We start from the raw sequence: 18064 nt of genomic DNA on the forward strand, positions 1-18064 counted from the left end.
TTTTAAATGTCTGTCTTTCACTTACAAAATCTTTTGTTCAATTGTACACGGGGAATACATACTTACTACAACCGGTTGGAACAGTGTCCCCGGTACTGCCATATTACTGTACAAGCTGACAACTAGAATCCGCAGGTTAATTTCTGACACTTGGATGGAAAGTTGAAATTTATTTAGTGTCCTATTCGTTTTGTTTGACAATATAGACGAAAAAGGTGTGCTTTTAAATTCGTTGTTATTATTTAGAAATACCACAGGTATAATCGTATATATTATGGGATAAAATATCAGTTTGGGATTTTGTTATGCTGGCCTATGCCAATATTCCTTTAGTTCAAACTTCTATGATGCTTTCAACCTGCTGCATGTATCGTTGACAACCTTCGGTATGTCAACTGGTAAATAACTCTACCTGATATCCGGCCGCTTATTGCCCCGCTCCAGTCCCTTCATGATAAGCGCAACTTCATCGTCCGCCACATCAAGTATATGTTGAGGTGGATACATTGGCTCCCAGCCAATCCTCCTCCCATGCTCGGCCGTAAACATACACCTAATGCCACAATTAGCACTGACCTAAAAGGCCCCCCACTCCAAAGGTAATAACTCACCTCCCTCCAAGAAGCACTTGAACCTCATCTGGCGCGACACCAAGCGCCTCACCCATCTTTTCCAACACTTGATCATCAGCCTGCACAACATCCTCATCGTCAACCAAGCCACGCTTCGCAAGCGCCTTGGCCATGGCACAGTAGACTTTGTTCCAGGGAACACTACCCGAAGCAGCAAGGAAGAAGCCATGCTTGCCGTCACCGATTCCTTCTCCCAGAAGTATCTTCCGAAGGATGTGCAGGTACAACTCCGTTGTATCCGAGATGTGGCAGACGGGCCAGATCTGAATTTTCACTGTTAGATTATGCACATTCGAGTGGTTACTAGTACGAGGGAATTTACTAGTACGAGTGAAATACATACTGGATCATCCGTATCAACCTTATACACCCGACGCAGCTTTACAGCACAGCGAACAATATCAACATCTTGGATCGAGGTCTGGTTGCTGAACCCTGCCCCTTGGCCGTATACAAGACACGGCGCGAATATGTAGCTCCGCACGTCGTGTGCTTCGGCCGTGTCGATGATAGTGGCGTTGGTGTTGGCGGACTATATTTCCTTAGCAATACGGATTGGAAAGGCATTGAAGTCAACTTACTTCAGCCACGAAGTAATGCTTGGACTGCGCCCCCTTCTGGATATCATAAAGCTTCGGATCAGTATCTAACAGTGCCTGATCGACGGAGACACCCGCATGTCGGCTGAATTGCTTTGAGCCAGTCGTGTGCAGAAAGTGCACGTCTTTTCCTGTTCTTTTCCTGACCTCTCCTAAGCCTTTAATGAATGCGGGCTGGTGCTTTGCAGTGTAGGCGTCGATGAGGTAGTAGACAATGGTGGTTTCTCTGTCGATGATAGTCTGGGTAACAGTTTCATGATCGTCGACATTGAGGACAATGGGCTCCGCACCATATAATTTCCGAACTTGGTTTTCTTGGTCCTTTGATCTGACCAGTGCGTATAATTTGCCGTATGGTGGAAGGTTGGCCTTCTTCCACCGTGCTAGGAGGGTGCCTCCTAGGTAGCCGGAGGCTCCGGTGATGAGGATGTTGTGGGACATTGCGTTCTAAGATGTGCAATTGATGTTTTCTGGAGTGAATCTTTCTTACTTGCCCTTATGCCTTGTCTGATATTCAAGAAGAAGCGAACGAATGGACCAAGCAGGTTATGTATGTTTGGATGTTGAATTAGTAACTGGATATCTCCCTGTCGTCACGTATGCGCTAACCGTTTATGGACTGCTACTGCGGTTCCTATTGGTTGAAGGGATTGTTATCCACTCCACTCATACTAGTAAATACTGAAGTTCTGTAGAAGATCTCCATGTCCTCCAGTTGGCCTCGTTTTAGTCTATCAAGAAGATAGTTTCGATGTCTCCACAGGCCATCAATTTCTTGATTATCAATCATCCCCATATCGCCAGGGTATCTAGATGACTGTTGTGGATATTCTCCAGTCCGTGACAGCCAATAGGATTCACGGGATCATGCAGGTTGCGAGGACCCTCATACATCTATTTCCATCACGTCACAAGCCGGAACTATAAAGGCTTAAGAGAGCTTGTTCATTGCATATGAAGATACGGGTATAATATCAGACTCTTTACAGACGTTTTATCGGTCAAGTTTGACCTCTATACCCGCCCCGTGGCCACCACCATGCAACATTACATCTCTCACTTCGACGGCATCGACGGCCTCAAGAAAGAAGATGTGCCAATGCCATCACCCGGACCAGACCAGGTCCTCGTCCAGATCCGTGCTATATCACTAAACTATCGCGATACGGAAGGTAGGCACCATCTCACCCAACTTTCGACTCTATCTCATGCACGCAACGACTAATATGCCCAATTCAGTAATCAACGGCGAATATAACCATCACCGCGCAATCAAGCAAGTGCCAAGCATCATGCCCTGTTCAGACATGTGCGGCATCATTCAAAGCATCGGAGAAAAGGTTACCAAATGAAACGTCGGAGACCGCGTTCTTTCCTTATTCGTCCCGGACCACAAGACAGGCCAACTGACTGAGAGTGCGCTTGCTACCAGTTTGGGCCTCCCTCAGCAAGGTGTTCTAGCAACGCATCGTGTGTTCGCGGAGGATGCCTTGATCGAGGCACCCAGGCACATGAGTGATGAGGAGGCATGCACGCTGCCAATCGCGAGCGTTACGGCGTGGATGGCGATCAATGGGACGCGACCGTTGGGACAGAATGGGGGTCGGGGAGAGTACATTCTTCTTCAGGGAACCGGAGGTGTTAGTATCGCTGGATTGCAAATCGCGAAGGCGTCTGGAGCGAAGGGTATGTTATCTCGCCCACTGATATATTGTTATATGACTTTGGCGCTGACGCTGTGGTATAGTCATAATTACTTCCTCGTCTGATGGAAAACTAGCCAGGGCCAAGGACCTCGGGGCAGACTTTGGTATCAATTATCGTGAAACGCCGGAATGGGCTAATGAGGTTATGGAGATCACGAACGGACATGGCGCGGATATTATTCTCGAAACGGGTGGGTCGCAGACGATGGATCAGAGCTTTGCGTGTGCTGCGTACGGTGGGCTGATTAACTGCATTGGGTATACTTCTAGGAAAACTCAAGCTTCTGGAGAGCAGAAGAATGTTAATCTTCTCACCCTGAGTCGCAGCTTGACTTTGAAGGGATTTGTTAATGGACCAACTGATCGATTCGAGGAGTTGATCAAGTTTGAGGAGAGACACGGGATTCATCCTGTCATCTGCAAGGTGTTCCCATTCAGCCAGGCAAGAGATGCTTTCAAGTATCTGGAAAGCGGCTCGCATTTTGGAAAGGTTGTCATTCGAGTTTAGTTGGTGCAGATGTCGTTTGATTATGCAGCAGTGAACAGCTGTTGATCGATTCAAGAATGGCATGTTCCCGTGGAAACTACAAAACGTGAAATATCTGTATATGGCACAGATTCATTATCACTACGAGTGGGCGTCCCGATAACAAATAGGGTTATATAGCTTATTAACCCCATCAAATGTAGGGGATAGCTTAAGAGTTTGATAGAGCTATATCACAAAGATATCAACAAGAGCACCCCTAGCCAGAACCCTACACAGAGTGCAAACCGCCTATAGACAATAGAATAAACTAGACACGCTCAACATGATCCACGGATTGCTTATCCCCATCATCATTCGCTTGGCCCTTAGCTAGCTGCGGGATCCCCTGCCGCACTTTCTCCTCTTCCGTGGGATATGCATGTCTCCACATGGTCCACAACGGTCTCTGGAACAAATCGTCAATACTTTCAATCGACCTTCCTTTCAATTCAGGAAGGCAGAAGTAAATGAACACCACTCCGGAGTATGTCAGCATAGCATACAAAAGAAACACTCCCCAGCCCATATTCGTGATCATGTCGGGTGTGGCTCGAGTGATACCGTAGTCGACGATCCAGTTGACGAAGAAACAGAAGCCCATACAGACGGATCTCTGTAAGGGAGTCAATTACAGGGTTACACGAGAGAGGCTCAGCGATTTATACGTACGATTCTGGTCGGGAATATCTCTGCCGCCACAATGTAGCAGGCCACACTATGCCCAAAAGACCACCCGAAGGCATAGATATAGATCCACACTATTCCAACAATGCCTCCCGCTGGTGTCCCACCAATGGTGCTAGTGTTTGTACCGGCGAAGCGGAGGTAGAGGGCAAGGTATAGCATGGCGGTTGCTTGGAGGACAGCACCGACGAGAAGTGGTCGACGCCGACCGACGCGATCGACTAGGTAGGTGACGTAGAAGATTGTAACGACGAATTTGACGACTCCGTAGACGCCTGTAGTGAGGAGGCTGTTCGACGTTCCGTTTACGCCGATAAGCTCGAATATCTCTGGGGCGTAGTACTATTGTGATTCCTGTCAGTATGGAATGTGATGGTGAGTGATAGACACTTCTGGACTCACATTCAAGGAATCAGTGCCGGTAAACTTGTGGAAAAGGAATAACATAACGGCAAGAAAAAATCGCCGTGCGTTGCTCTTGATGAAAATGATGTCTTGAAGAACGACCCAGTAGCTGTGTCCTTGATGGCATTCTTGCTCGAACCTGACCTGAGCAACTATTTCCTGATATTCCGTCTGAATATACGGATGATCAGCAGGGAGCTTCCTCAGCCGACAGAGATTCTTCAGCCCCTGCTCTTCCTTTGCATGATTGATCAGATACCGAGGCGTTTCAGGAACAAAAGGTATCATGAGACACATCAAGACCCCAGGAATCAACTGAATCCCCATTGCCGTCCTCCATTGGGTGTTATCTCGCTCAACACCGGGAAATGACCACAAAGAAACACCGTAATTGATCCAGAAGGCGACCATCAATCCCGCTAGAATCATGAGGTTGTACATGGCTGTTGCCGACCCTCTCACCGACTTTGGTGAATTCTCAGCAAGAAACTGTGGAGATAGCATCGAACTGGCCCCAACTCCCATTCCACCGATGAAGCGACCAGCAATGAGTACTTTGTAGTTGGCAATCATTTGCATCACGCCACCGATAACAAACACAAACCCCCATAAAAAAACAGACCACTTGCGACCTAGGAAATCGGCGGTTGGGGCTGCACAGAGAGAGCCAGCTGATCCGCCAGCTGCGAGCATTGCTGCAATGGTCCCCTATACCGGTCAGCATTTTCCGTTGCGTTGAGGGAGTATGCGAGCATGGTACCTTGCGGCTATCAAGCTCTGCGGTAGTCAGCTTGTCGAGCCCAAATGCATGTTCAAACGATGGTAATGTGAGAATGCCTCCGATATTCCCCGTATCGAAGCCATAAAACCAACCAGCCCAGGCAAGAGTGATCAGAAGATAGGCTAACCTTCCATTGAAGATTTGCCTGGGATCGGTTCTGGCTTCCTGGCTAGCCCAGATGCTGGTTCCTCCAGCCATTGAGACGCGGCTTTGATATTAGGACAACAATTAAATGACAATATGTTTGGCCACTTGAGCGTGCAATGACAAGAGTTCTGGCCCTGGTCAATGTGAAAGCCAAGGTATGACTCTCCCCACATAGGACGAGATACACCCTGGTTGCTACCGAAAATGGGCTCCATTATATGGAGGGGAGGCTGCGCATGATCACAGCCCCTCTTGGACTGTTTCGGCATGATCTGCATTACCCCAGAGCAATAGCTGCATTGAATCCGGGGTAAATGCGGAGATCAATCCAAGCTATGCTCTGTAGCCGATCATCGGACTGTCCTCCGAGCGTCGAGGGCTCGTCGGCGCTGGGCCGAAAGGCCTGGGTCCTTTGTGAAAATCAGCCAATCAAAGCACTTTCATTAGGCCATCATGTTGGAGCTCTGGAAATAAAGAGAGAGCATTCTGAGCGAGAAGCTGAGATGTTTTGACCACAAATCTAAGCCAGTCTGTTTTTGTTGACGATGGCTACCATATTCCCTTCGGACAGTTCAATCCGTTCCGTGGACAAACCCTACTTCTACCGCGAGGCATACCTGCCTGCGCCCACGGTACAGAGCCATGCATCTAATCTACTCCGGATGCCGAACGGCGACCTGCTATGTGCCTGGTTTGGCGGAAGTCTAGAAGGAAAACCCGACATCAGCATCTATCTTTCTCGGCTGAGATGCGGGGAGAGTGAGTGGACGGAAGCGTCGAAGATGACCCACGACCACACCCGGAGCGAGCAGAATCCCGTTCTCTTCCACACACCTACCGGAAACTTATGGCTTCTTTACACCTCTCAGCATGCTGGAGACCAGGACACAGCCATTGTCAAGTATCGGGTGTCCCCCGATAGCGGCACCACATGGGGCGGTGAGAAGGTCTTGTTTCACGATACCGGCACCTTCATCCGACAGCCAGTAGTTGTCCTTGATGATGGGGCTTGGGTAGTTCCAGTTTTCAAGTGTCGTGTGCAGCCGGGAGAGCGCTGGCTCGGAAATGATGACATTTCCTGCATCCGCGTGTCGAGGGATCAGGGCCGTTCCTGGACCGAATCGGAGATTCCCGAAAGCGCGGGGTGTGTACATATGGAGATCCAGAGACTGAAGGACGGAACGTATCTGGGCATGTTCCGCAGTCGCTGGGCCGACAACGTCTACCTGGCGACATCGCCAGATGGATTAGTTTGGAGTACCCCACAGCCGACCTCCCTCCCAAACCCGAATGCGGGCATTTGTTTTGATGTGCTGCCTTCCGGTAGGGTAGTGTTAGTTTACAATCATTCTTCCAAGCGTGATGCTCTCGGAAGAAGACAAGGCCTGTATGACGATATTGCTGATGGGGTGGACGAAAGAAAAAATCAGGCAGCAGCGAAGGACGGCAGGGAGTCGTTTTGGGGGTCACCAAGAGCTCCCTTGTGTGTTGCTTGGAGCGATGATAAGGGAAACACATGGAAGCATCGCATACTAGAGGAAGGGGATGGGTATTGTTTGACGAACAACAGCGAGAGAAAGCTCAATCGAGAGCTGTCGTATCCCAGCATGATCTGTGCTGACGGGACGATCCACATTGCGTATACATTTTGGCGACAGCGGATCAAGTACGTGCAGCTCAAGGAAGACTTCTTTGAGGGAGGGTTGACTGCATGGTTATCAGCATCTATGAGACGGATGTTGACAAGACTGGGATACATAGAGTAGATGACACAGCCTCGGGGGGCGTATACTTGCCTGGAACTCTTTAATAACAGATTTGCTTTTGGTTGTTTTAGTTATTGTGACGGCATACATCAGACACATTGAATAGAAAAGACTATCTAGGACGAGTATTCTCACTTATAAGAAACAATTTATGTAACGATAGGTGTAAAAGGAAATCGGCGACTCCTAGCGTTTACAGGTGTAGCCAAAACTAAGATCAGTCAATATCTTTCTAGACTGTGATGTCCTCTCACAGGCTCTTCTGTAAGACGGATGAATACGCCGCCCCCAAAGATATAAACCAACGCACTTATTCAATCTGTAAGATCCTTAAGTCTCTCTCCAATCACTGAAAGGCTCATATGGCGGCTCCAGATCAATAACGAAGCACGCCGCAGCCCGTGCGACGGTTTGAAAATCAAACAATCATATAACCTAGGCGTTCGCAAATAGCGTGTGGCTTGGTCTGCAAAGCTAGTATACCATTCCTCTCGGGCATTTGCACTTGACCAAGCAGTATTGACGAAGACGCCGATTGTATCTGCAGAAGGCCCCTGTAGGGGGTTATATTCGTTTCCATGGAAGCCATGGCGGGTAGATTTGGCGGCTGGAGAGGGTGATTGTTGCGTAGACATATCTTCGGGGAGTATGAGTAGAGACATGGTACTGTATGAATGTGGCAGTAGTCAGTAAAGATTCTCGAGCATGGCTGGGTGCCTATGTATTGGTCAATAAAGTAGTGCTTAAGAGTGGAAAAATAGAAACCATGTTGGGAAGGGAAGAGGGACGCCCAGTGGTGAAACGAACGGTGTTTATGTTAAATTCAGAAGCATTGTTAGTCACCATGCAAAGCTACAGTATGCTTGCCACAGAATAAGCTTGTAAGTTTCATCATCTGCGAAGGAGAATGACAGATCTTCAAGTTGACCGGTCTGGTTCATCGAAAGCGAAGCGCAGTAGCGCGCCAATCCTGGAGCTCGTTTCTGAATTACACCGCCTCCCTCTAGAATTGCCTCGTCTACCGACTGGTCGGGTCTAAGCCACTATTAAGGGGGTTAAATCACGAATGAGGAGAACTTGGCGTTGGGGTGTTCTGGGGTGGCACCTGCTCTATGCACTGCCTAGGAAAATCACAAGCTCCTAGTATTCACTACGAGTTTCAGTTCCAATCATGCTAATAAATAACCTTGTCTGTGTTTTATCTTGAGTCGAGATTCCTGGCAATATAAATACAAATCAAAGCTACTGTTATGCATATTATTGAGCCTCTGACTGTGGCCACATCTATAAATATGAGATGTCGGAAACTCGTCATTAGCGACATCCGAGAAGCTGCTTTGATGATGAGAAAGTCAAACGAGATTTCAGTACAAATATAAGACCAACACATAACAGGTACAGTAGTTCACTAATATTTGCAGCAACTCGTAGATTTTCATATCACCTTCAGTAGCTTCGAACATAATCTAATTATGAAACAGGATCCTTCGATCAGGGCCTATCTTTTCACCTCCTTTGCACATCTGGCAAAGAACTCTCAATTTCCACAAGATGCTTCATCACACCGATAACCCATTCCTGTGTTGCTGCTGATGACGCTTTATACGGCTTTCGAGGGAGGAATGCTGCTTGGTCCGTCACTCCGGCGACTGGTCCGGCAAAATGTGCAGCGGCAAACTTGGTGGGCGCAATGCCTTCTTTGCAGGCCTTTTCGGCCTGGGATATCAGCCCCTGCAATTTCCTCGCTTCTTCCAGCTGCCCGGCCGTCCACAAAGAAAATAGCCTGGCAGTTGATTTCGGGAAAACATTGGCAATTCCTGTCACGCAGCCTGACCCGCCTCCGCTGAGACAAGGGATGAGCCAGTCAGATGAGCCCGCATATACCCCAAACTGTTCATGGGTATATTCTTGAGTTAACCGGGTAACCTTGCCAGCGTTACCGCAAGTCAACTTTACCCCGACTATGTTGGGATGCTGCGCCAATGTGGACATGACATCCGAGTTCATATCCACCCCATTGCAGACAGCTGGAAACTAAGGTCCTAGTTCAGCCCACTTTCATGCAAGCATAATGTGTGGAAAGAGAGCTTACGCTGTAGATAACGACTGGGAGAATGTTGCTGTCTGCTACCTCCGTGTAGAAGTCCAAAATGACGTCTTTTGTGACTGCTTTAGCCCAATAGCTGGGCGGCAGAAGTAGCCCAAAGTCTGCTCCTGCCTCACGAGCGTCCTCAGCCAGGCGAAGAGATTCGTTGGTTGATTGTCCACTAATCCCTGCCACCAGTGGAAAGTCACCCACCCCTAAATCCACAGCCGCCCGTCGAGCAGTTCTTAGCAACTCCTTTCGCTCAGTTGACGATAGCAGAACCGCCTCAGCATTTGTGCCAGCGAGTACGAGTCCGTCAATCCCACTCCGGATGAGATGGGTGAAGAACTTGTAGGAAGCGTCGTAGTCGATTTCCTGCCGTGGTGTTCCTTTAAACAAAGAGATTACTGGGCAATATATGCCCGGAGGCAACGGTTTGCTCTTGTGCGGAATTGCTGAGGTCATGGTTGTTATCTGGAATACTGTTCAATACTACAAACTACTAGTGTCTTTATAACAAACCACTCGGGCTTCTCCCGACAAGATCGGGATAAACATAACCGACAATGCGGGGTAACCGGGCTGAACGCCCAACAACCCTCAGAAACATCAGACAAATGACATGTTGGCGATATCAAAAGCCCTACAATTCGACATGGTCAAGCGCAAGCGACAGGCATCCACAGCGGAAGCCGACGGTCACAGGGAAGAAGTCGCTGGCTCCCTCACGCCAGCTTCGGCCAGCTCCCGACAGCAGCAAGGCTCCTTGGAATATCCCGGTCGGTCTGAGTCGCCTGCCCGTCAGGACGCGGAGAGAAGCCCGCAACAACCCTCAGCAATCCCATCGCTGGTCAATGTCTTGCCCAGTATCACCCGAAAGGTCACTGCATGTGTGGCCTGTCGAAAAAACAAGGTGAAACTTCGGTGTCTAAGAGGTTACATCGCTCAATCTAATACTCACGCCTTAGACAAAATGTGATATGCCAGAAAATGGTCCACCTTGCGTTCGATGTCGCCGGCGATCGCTGTCTTGTGTACTGAATCGAAGTCTTCAATCTTTGGTTGAAGATACCAAGTCAGTTTCTCCCTCTTCCACCTCAAACTATGTTAGTCTAAACTTGTATGCTTTACAGAAATGTCGAGCACCTGAGGACCGACGTACAGAATCTGCATCAGACCATTGACACCATATGCCAGACCTTAGATCTTCAACGCCCAAGGCCACTTCTAATATCAGCAAATGAGGGAATTGAAAGGGGGACTATTGCAGAAAGCATCGGGCCAGACCGTGAATGTGACGCTTGTCCAACGGAAGGATGCGAGGTATCCCCACCAGAGTCACCCACAGCGGTGCAGGCTCCTATTGATACCTTCCTCGATATCACCAAACATGGAACTCCAAACGCCACGAAGATTCCACCAGGTGTCACTCGCGCTACTGGCCGAGTGGATCTCATTAGTAAAGGCATCATCACAGTCGAAACAGCAGAAAAGCTACTGCACCGCTACTTCTCCCGTCTAGATCACTTTCTCTATGGCATCTGTAATGAGAATCAGGATATAACCCATCTACGCAAGGAATCTCCAACACTCCTCGCTGCCATATGCACTGTCTCAGCCCTCCATGACCCCCATGATCAGGAAACCTACGAAGCGTGTAACCGCGAGTTTCGCTCCCAGGTTGCGCGGTCTCTATTTGAGAAGCGTGACGTGGAATATCTACGAGCCTTATGTATTACCTCTTTTTGGCTTGCAGATGCTTCACGAATCTTGTCTAGTGATGGCATCCGTCGAGCAGCTGATATGCGTCTCCATCGCAGTTTCGACTCTCTTCTTGGCATTCATCCGCCCGAGTATTCTTCCCCATCAAACTCGTCACCAATAGTTGCAGCAGATCGCATCCGCCTATGGTATTTATTATTCGTCTGCGATCAACACCTCTCGATCCTCCACAACCGCGACTCGCTTCTGCGGAACGATAAGGATATTGCGGTAAGCTGGGAATCATACCTACATCGCGCAGAGGCAACAGAGTCAGACGTGCGAATTCTGTCGCAGGTGTCGCTGCTTTTAATCATGGGCCAAGTTCGAGATGTCTTGGGGTCCGACAAGGAGATGCAGCTTCCATCGGCCCTTACTCATCAGATTACGAATTACTCGCGACAGCTCGACAGATGGTTTACCCGATTCTCTGCCCTCTTCGTCACGAATGCGCATATCGGGGAATTTCCAAGAAGAGGGTTGGAGCTGCACTATCAGTTTGGGAAACTATACCTTGGTCATCAAGTGTTCAAAGGGCTCCGTGGCAATCCCATCCCCCTTCCTTTTCTATCCGCGGCCCAAATGGCTCATGAGGCGACCGTCACCATTTTTGAGATGATTCGAACTGATCCCCAAATGAGCGAGAACCTCGTTGGCATGCCACACTATTTCCATGTAATGATCGCATTTGCCGGTCATTTATTACTGGAGATATGTCACAATCATCATGTGCAATTAAACATTGATCTACACGGGGAGCTTCACCTCATTAGCGCGGTTTTAGGAGTCTTTCGCAGGATAGAATGCATCACATATCACCCATTGCGCCGAATGGCTCCTGGGCTGACCCGGAAGCTCTCCGAGACGGTCACCCTGTTAGGACTGGATGGTATGTCTGGAACTAGCCACACTGGCAATATCTTGCCTCCTGCGGTTCAGCACGCAGAGATAGCTGGTGGTACAGGACACTCAGCCCAGGCCTTGGGCTCTATGAACAATATGTTTCTATTGGGCTCTACCGAGCCTCCTGTTGATGATTTTCTCTTCACGGATATGGGGGAATTTACCTTTCCTGACCTAGTGTCGAGTTTCATGCCGTAGGTATGGCAGTCTGGGAAGTTGATGTTCATAGTCGTTTGCGATGCTACATATATCCGATAATTTCTTCAATACTACTTATCCACTTTTTATCAGCACATAGTAACCAAAGTGTCCTACTTGTATCTCATTCCTACAAAGCGCACAGACTATAAAGCCCCTGCTTCGGACGTATTTATATAGCCTCCACAGGGAGAGGCCTATACTCTGCCTCAAGTAGCCTAACCTCCTCATCAGACAATTCAACACGCAACGCCTCTCCCGCCGACTCAATTCTCTCCATACTATTCAACCCCACAATCGGACACGCGCCCTTCTTCAACAACCACGCAATAGCAACAGCGCTCATACTACACCCTTTCATCCTTGCCAACTGTTCCACCCGTGAAACAATAACTTCATTCTGCTCCCCAGAGAACCACTTGACCGTCTTTTTATCCTGACTAGACCGATACGTCTGCGCATTCCACGGCCTAGCCAATAGCCCACGAGCCAATGGACTCCAAGGAATCAACCCAATCCCCTCAGCCCTACAAAATGGATTAACCTCTCGCTCCTCCTCCCGGTAAAGCAAGTTCCACAGTCCCTGCATACTCGTAAACGTCGTCCAATTATTCATCTTCGCCGTGTACTGCAACCGCGCCAACTGCCAACAGTACATGCTCGACGCACCCAGATAATGAACTTTGCCCATGCGGACGAGATCATGCAGCGCACACATGATTTCCTCTGGCTCGGTATCATCCAGTCGATGTAGCTGCAACACATCAATATACGTCGTGTTTAGTCGCGCAAGTGACTCTTCCACCGCGTCGAAGATATGTTTTCGACTCAGGCCCATCTGATTCACCAGCTCACCGTCATTTATGGCGGGATTGGGTCGCGATGGAGAATCCGGGTCGAAGACTGGATAGTATAGCTTGGTCATGATCACGACTCTGCTTCGTGGGATGTTGTATTTCGCCAAGGCTTTAGCGATTAGGATCTCTGATGTCCCGTTTGAGTAGGAGTTTGCTGTGTCCCAAGTGTTGATTCCGCTGTCGTAGGCTTTCTTGAGTAACGGGAGGGCTTCGTCTTCCGGAAGTACCCAGGGACTGCCTTCCCAGGCGGGATTGCCAAAGGTCATGCATCCGAGGATGATTTTGGAGGTTTTGAGGCCGCTTTTGCCGAGGCGTTGGTATTCCATTTTGTTGTTATGCGAATGTTACCGCTATGGATATTGTAGCTATGATAACTGTGCAATGGTGGTAGCTGTGGCTTTGTTCCATGATGTTTAAATTGTTTTGGCCTTGATCGTCATCAATGTCAGGGAGAGACCGGGGAAGATTCGTTGAGAGGTCGGAAAGATTCCCGGCGGGCGGGGGATTCCGTACTACTTTCGGGGTTTTCTCCGCAATGGACATTTTGGCTGGGAAGGTTCTACTATCCCTGTCAGGTCTGTTATTTCAACCATCAATATTAACTAATATCTTAGTTTAGAAGGCTGATCCCACAGTACCTTCTGTGGCAAAGATTAACACATGGTTGATAAACTCTATTCACAAATGCTCTTCGTGTTCTTGAAACGATGGGCTTCCCAAAGCCCTCACACATCGGCTTATCATGGGAAAATGGAGCAAGTCCAGAACAATGGGTTATTCCACGATTCATTTTCTCTTCAAATTGGTATTTATTGAGATGGGAGGCCCGGTGAAGAGATTTAAGTCAGCCACGATGGACTCTTTTTCAGATTTGTGGCAGCATATTCAGTTGTTGATCTAATCTATTCAGTGACTGATACTTCCCACCCCAAGCCCACCTTTGGGTAACACTAATGCGTTGTTCCACAATGTGCTTATTCTCTGACGGTGAGCATTCAATTGTGACTCCTGAACCTCCCAGCCCCTCATCCTTAGAGCAATGCCCTGATTATTTCCTCGCTCCATAAACCCCTCTTGAACCCATTGTCCAAGCTAATATATCTTTCCATCAGCCAAAGACAGTTCTGACGGAAGTCATCACGACAACATGGCTTCACGCCTTCGTTTTTCGCTCGGTCAGTCTAATAAGGACCAGGCCAATCACCAAGAAGTGCGCTCCGAAGTGGTAGAAAAAATCAGTGGTATCTTCGCAGCAGTTGCAGACTATGAAGCCACGTGGATTGAGCCTGATATTCAGAAAGATCTCGGTGTTATATGTGAGGATCTACACATCTCAAAAGCTGGAACTCATCGGGATAAGCTCTCACCAGTCTTCTTCAATCCTCTCGGAACGCACAATATTCCCAGACTTGACCTTACCGATGCTCAAACCCAAGAATCCATCAACGACATCACAGAAGATTGGGACAGCCCCCCTCCGTGGCCACGGACAGTGACTGATCAGCTTTACGAGTTGATTTACGCTATTGAATACTACTTCAGGGAAGGCAGTCGCGTTTATGAATCAGAGTATGGGTGGTCTAATACATTGTCACATTACGCAAAATGGGTCGAATGGTACGTCATTCCTCCCTGGGTAGACCTTGAGTCTGTACACCCCTTAATCAAAGAAAGCAATCCTGAGCTGACAAACTTACATGAAGTGGGGGAATTACACCGCAGCTCGTCGCCGAAGAATTTGATCGCCCAATTTGGGGATCGCGTGGATCAACACCATATTTCGGTTATGTAGCTAGGAACCAGCTCAACATGCCCCACACTCTGCTCGCAACGCTAACACGGTCAGAGATGAATGAGAAGCTTTCGAGGTCGGAGGCTTTGACCATTTTGACGGTCATGTTAACTAGGCTGAAGAGTGACGATTTTCCCAACCACAATGTCATACCTGTGAGTAGCATCTCTGCGTCAGCCTTCTAGCTGCTCGTCTTTGAAAAGCTCACCCATCTTACTCAAAATCAGATAATGTTGATAAGTGTCTTCGCCGGATTCCAGGTCAGGGTTCTAGAGGCCCACTACGATTTTAGGGGGCTCGTCATTCGAAAGTCTAAATTCCTAAGCTTCGCGAACCGAGACGCAGCGATTCCGAACATGGATATCTTGATGAGTTTTATGTGTTCCGAAATGATCGGGAACACAAGGGATTCGAAAATCCTGACCAAAGTGGGTCCTCAGAGACCATTGCAGTGACTTGTGTGACAAACTAACAGCCCCCTTACAGCCAGGAGTTGTATTTCCTCAACCCTCGGGCCATAATTCATACCGGGACAACAGAGGTCGACTTCCTGGATTTGAGAAAATCGGAGATGTGTTACGAGCTGCGCGTGCCCCATTCAGACCTCCCAATACGGCCCTGCAAGACGTGGCCGACACCTCTTCAGTGGGAACTCTTACATCCAGGAAAAGTCAAGCTGGCTAGTACCTATTACCTTTGTTTTTTGCCAACTTGGTCACACTGTTGTAGCGGGGCAAACAGGGCCCATGAGGTGGATTGGATATAAGACATATATAAAAAGTACTGAATGAATAAAGCGTAGGCAGCTGAACAAATTTGTACTGAGTTGTGATTTCCTGCTTTCGTTTTCCTCTCTCTCTCTCTCTCTCTCTCTTCCACACATGTTACCGTCATAGCCAAGATATAAGCAATATAGTTTGATATGCCGGTTCTCTGACTTGCGCCCAAATGAGTGGAGCTACATAGCTCCGACTGTCTTGTAGGGCGATGAAACCTATACACTTGGAACTTGAAGGTAAAGACGACACGGCTCATAGTAACTCGGATTTTCTTGTGTCATCTCAGCCCTTATATGCCTCATCATGACAGTACCCACGCTGTTGCTACTGTGAGCGATATCCTCACTTTCCGAAGAGAAATACTTCCTAAAGACCCTTCATCATAACTACCCTCCTGTCCAACAGTACAATATAACGTCTCTAGTGGGTCTGTACGACATGAGGGGAGGGACTGCAAACACACAGCACCCGAACTGGGTTGTTGAGGGCGACCGTCAGATAGAGCACAAATATCACCTTCTATCGAGCTTCCCTGCTTTTCATACCTTTTCATCATTATCTTCTTCTGTAAGGTTCCTTATTGCGCGGTCTCTTGTACTTGGGTTTGCTAAGTTCATCTCTCAATACACTTGAAGATGCCTATCTTCAAGAATCCCAAGCGTCCAAAAGATGCCAGTCCTCCCAAGGACGAGAAGGTAGTACGGAAGAAGTCCCCACAAATACTGGGAAAAATCGAGAACTTTGAGATACCACTGTCTCCGCAAGGCTGGAAGAAACTTAGGCAGGCAGGCGGGTTGCAGCATCTATCGATCAACACCTTATCTAAAGATTTGTTTGGGTCTGCTTCAAGACCATCCAACAAGCAATATGTGATGCTACGTTGCTATTCGCCTGGGACCTTAGCTCCCGCCAAATTCGGCAAGAAGATGGGCAAGTTTGGCTTCGATGAGGCCCTGATGGGACAGGCTGCAAATTTGCTTAGTCAATCCCAAGACTGGAAGAGGTATATCAGGACTATTGAGGAGGAGATACCGACCCACAGCCTCAGGGAAACACAAGATACCCTTTGGCCTGGATCATTCATGGCAGCAAAGCGGCTGCAGGAGCAAACAGCCACGGTCGAAGGAACGCACGATCGAACCAGACAAGCCTGCGGGAGAGCAGTCGAAGAATACAGTGATGCCGAAGATGAGGCAACACCGAATGCAGCACTTCTCGTGTTGCTTCAGCAAATTACCCACTTGGTAGATAACACAGGCCTTGAATGGGTGCTCAACAGGACTCACTTTCTTGCAAAGTTTGATGGGGAGCGAAAATATAACGCCTACACAGACGGTGCGCTACGCTCTACAAAACATTCCGATGTTTTCTCGATAGTCGAGACTAAGAGGACCGTGCGGGACAGAGCAAAGCCGGCTATCATCGCGCAAGAAGCCTGCGAGCTCGTCGCATGGCTGATGACATCACCAAAATCGGCCAATTTTAACGACCAGTAAGTCAGCTTGAATGGCAGGCTTCTTTGAGAAGTAACTAACTATTGATTCTCACGTAGCTTTCTTCTATTTTCTCAAGATCGGCACCAGATCTTCCTGACTTTTGCAAAGTACAAGAAGGAACTAGAGGATTACCTCAAGGAAAACAAAGCTACAGAAGAATTTCTGGTTATGGAGACATTTGGGCCCTGGGATGCGGAAAATTCCTCTCATATTGTCCATTTCGCCAAGATTGTCATTGCGGCGATTTTGATCGCTCAAGCCACCAGTTGAACTGCTTTTATATAACCGTCATTCATTTGAACTAAGTGTCCGCTTCGTATCTCCCGTCTTCTATTATTCCGACGTAGATCAAGACGTAATAGGTGGCTTACCATTTCTTCTTCTCAGCTGAAAACCATGTAACATAATTGATGTGGATAAGTCCGATGATTCCTGTTACCCCCTGATGGCGGAATTCATGCTTTCAAAAATATGCCGTATTGAACCGTTAAAGGAAGGTCTATATCCATAGTGTGAGACCATTCAGTAGAGAGTGGTGACCTTAGGATAACCGGTCTTATGAAGGATAGGGGCTCTCAAAAATCAACACAGCCCGCTGTCAGTTGATGTTATAGTGTGAGCTTGACACCGTCAAGTATCAATTTGTATATTGTTCCATAGTATCATGAGCTTTGAATGTTATCGCATAACGTTGATATCCGGACGTATCCCTATATTGCAGGTTGAAGTGAACGACGACTATATATAGCTTCTGGGCCTAACATGGCCGACTTGTACTCAACCCAGTTCGGGGTGCTGTGTGTTCGCAGCCCCTCCCCTGATGTTGTACAGATCCACTAGAGATGTTATATCGGACTGTTGGACAGGAGGGTAGGTATGATAGAGGGTCTGTAGGAAGTGACTTAAGTTGATAATGTAAATAATTCGCCCTCGCGAGATGCGG

The 18064-nt window shown here is 48.2% G+C and overlaps 10 protein-coding genes across 10 annotated transcripts; 5 read left to right on the top strand and 5 right to left on the bottom strand.

The window, feature by feature from the left end:
• Positions 1–408: 408 nt before the first annotated feature.
• Positions 409–1672, bottom strand: AKAW2_60321A (uncharacterized protein; the record flags this gene model as incomplete). Its single annotated transcript, XM_041692433.1, has 4 exons — positions 409–553; positions 612–895; positions 976–1164; positions 1214–1672. The coding sequence occupies 4 exons, from the start codon at positions 1670–1672 to the stop codon at positions 409–411; spliced, it is 1077 nt and encodes a 358-aa protein (XP_041545819.1).
• Positions 1673–2270: 598 nt separating this feature from the next.
• On the top strand, positions 2271–3445 carry AKAW2_60322S (zinc-dependent alcohol dehydrogenase family protein; the record flags this gene model as incomplete). The annotated part of the gene is made up of 4 exons (XM_041692436.1): positions 2271–2403; positions 2471–2540; positions 2664–2917; positions 2979–3445. The coding sequence occupies 4 exons, from the start codon at positions 2271–2273 to the stop codon at positions 3443–3445; spliced, it is 924 nt and encodes a 307-aa protein (XP_041545820.1).
• Positions 3446–3734: 289 nt separating this feature from the next.
• On the bottom strand, positions 3735–5534 carry AKAW2_60323A (uncharacterized protein; the record flags this gene model as incomplete). Its single annotated transcript, XM_041692437.1, has 4 exons — positions 3735–4079; positions 4136–4492; positions 4553–5263; positions 5316–5534. 4 exons carry the CDS (start codon positions 5532–5534, stop codon positions 3735–3737), a joined length of 1632 nt encoding a protein of 543 aa, XP_041545821.1.
• Positions 5535–6028: 494 nt separating this feature from the next.
• AKAW2_60324S (sialidase family protein) lies at positions 6029–7249 on the top strand (the record flags this gene model as incomplete). The annotated part of the gene is made up of 1 exon (XM_041692438.1): positions 6029–7249. The coding sequence occupies one exon, from the start codon at positions 6029–6031 to the stop codon at positions 7247–7249; it is 1221 nt and encodes a 406-aa protein (XP_041545822.1).
• Positions 7250–7563: 314 nt separating this feature from the next.
• On the bottom strand, positions 7564–7911 carry AKAW2_60325A (uncharacterized protein; the record flags this gene model as incomplete). The annotated part of the gene is made up of 1 exon (XM_041692439.1): positions 7564–7911. One exon carries the CDS (start codon positions 7909–7911, stop codon positions 7564–7566), a length of 348 nt encoding a protein of 115 aa, XP_041545823.1.
• Positions 7912–8755: 844 nt separating this feature from the next.
• AKAW2_60326A (dihydrodipicolinate synthase family protein) lies at positions 8756–9800 on the bottom strand (the record flags this gene model as incomplete). Its single annotated transcript, XM_041692440.1, has 2 exons — positions 8756–9283; positions 9342–9800. The coding sequence occupies 2 exons, from the start codon at positions 9798–9800 to the stop codon at positions 8756–8758; spliced, it is 987 nt and encodes a 328-aa protein (XP_041545824.1).
• Positions 9801–9957: 157 nt separating this feature from the next.
• AKAW2_60327S (Zn(II)2Cys6 transcription factor) lies at positions 9958–12197 on the top strand (the record flags this gene model as incomplete). Its single annotated transcript, XM_041692441.1, has 3 exons — positions 9958–10248; positions 10304–10410; positions 10469–12197. 3 exons carry the CDS (start codon positions 9958–9960, stop codon positions 12195–12197), a joined length of 2127 nt encoding a protein of 708 aa, XP_041545825.1.
• A 172-nt stretch (positions 12198–12369) lies between these two features.
• AKAW2_60328A (aldo/keto reductase) lies at positions 12370–13380 on the bottom strand (the record flags this gene model as incomplete). Its single annotated transcript, XM_041692442.1, has 1 exon — positions 12370–13380. One exon carries the CDS (start codon positions 13378–13380, stop codon positions 12370–12372), a length of 1011 nt encoding a protein of 336 aa, XP_041545826.1.
• A 627-nt stretch (positions 13381–14007) lies between these two features.
• AKAW2_60329S (uncharacterized protein) lies at positions 14008–15530 on the top strand (the record flags this gene model as incomplete). The annotated part of the gene is made up of 5 exons (XM_041692443.1): positions 14008–14041; positions 14167–14671; positions 14758–15001; positions 15074–15274; positions 15333–15530. The coding sequence occupies 5 exons, from the start codon at positions 14008–14010 to the stop codon at positions 15528–15530; spliced, it is 1182 nt and encodes a 393-aa protein (XP_041545827.1).
• A 730-nt stretch (positions 15531–16260) lies between these two features.
• Positions 16261–17391, top strand: AKAW2_60330S (uncharacterized protein; the record flags this gene model as incomplete). The annotated part of the gene is made up of 2 exons (XM_041692444.1): positions 16261–17117; positions 17178–17391. 2 exons carry the CDS (start codon positions 16261–16263, stop codon positions 17389–17391), a joined length of 1071 nt encoding a protein of 356 aa, XP_041545828.1.
• Between the last annotated feature and the right edge of the window lie 673 nt (positions 17392–18064).

The sequence above is a fragment of the Aspergillus luchuensis genome, chromosome 6, assembly GCF_016861625.1.
Source record: "Aspergillus luchuensis IFO 4308 DNA, chromosome 6, nearly complete sequence".
Lineage (NCBI taxonomy): Eukaryota > Fungi > Ascomycota > Eurotiomycetes > Eurotiales > Aspergillaceae > Aspergillus > Aspergillus luchuensis.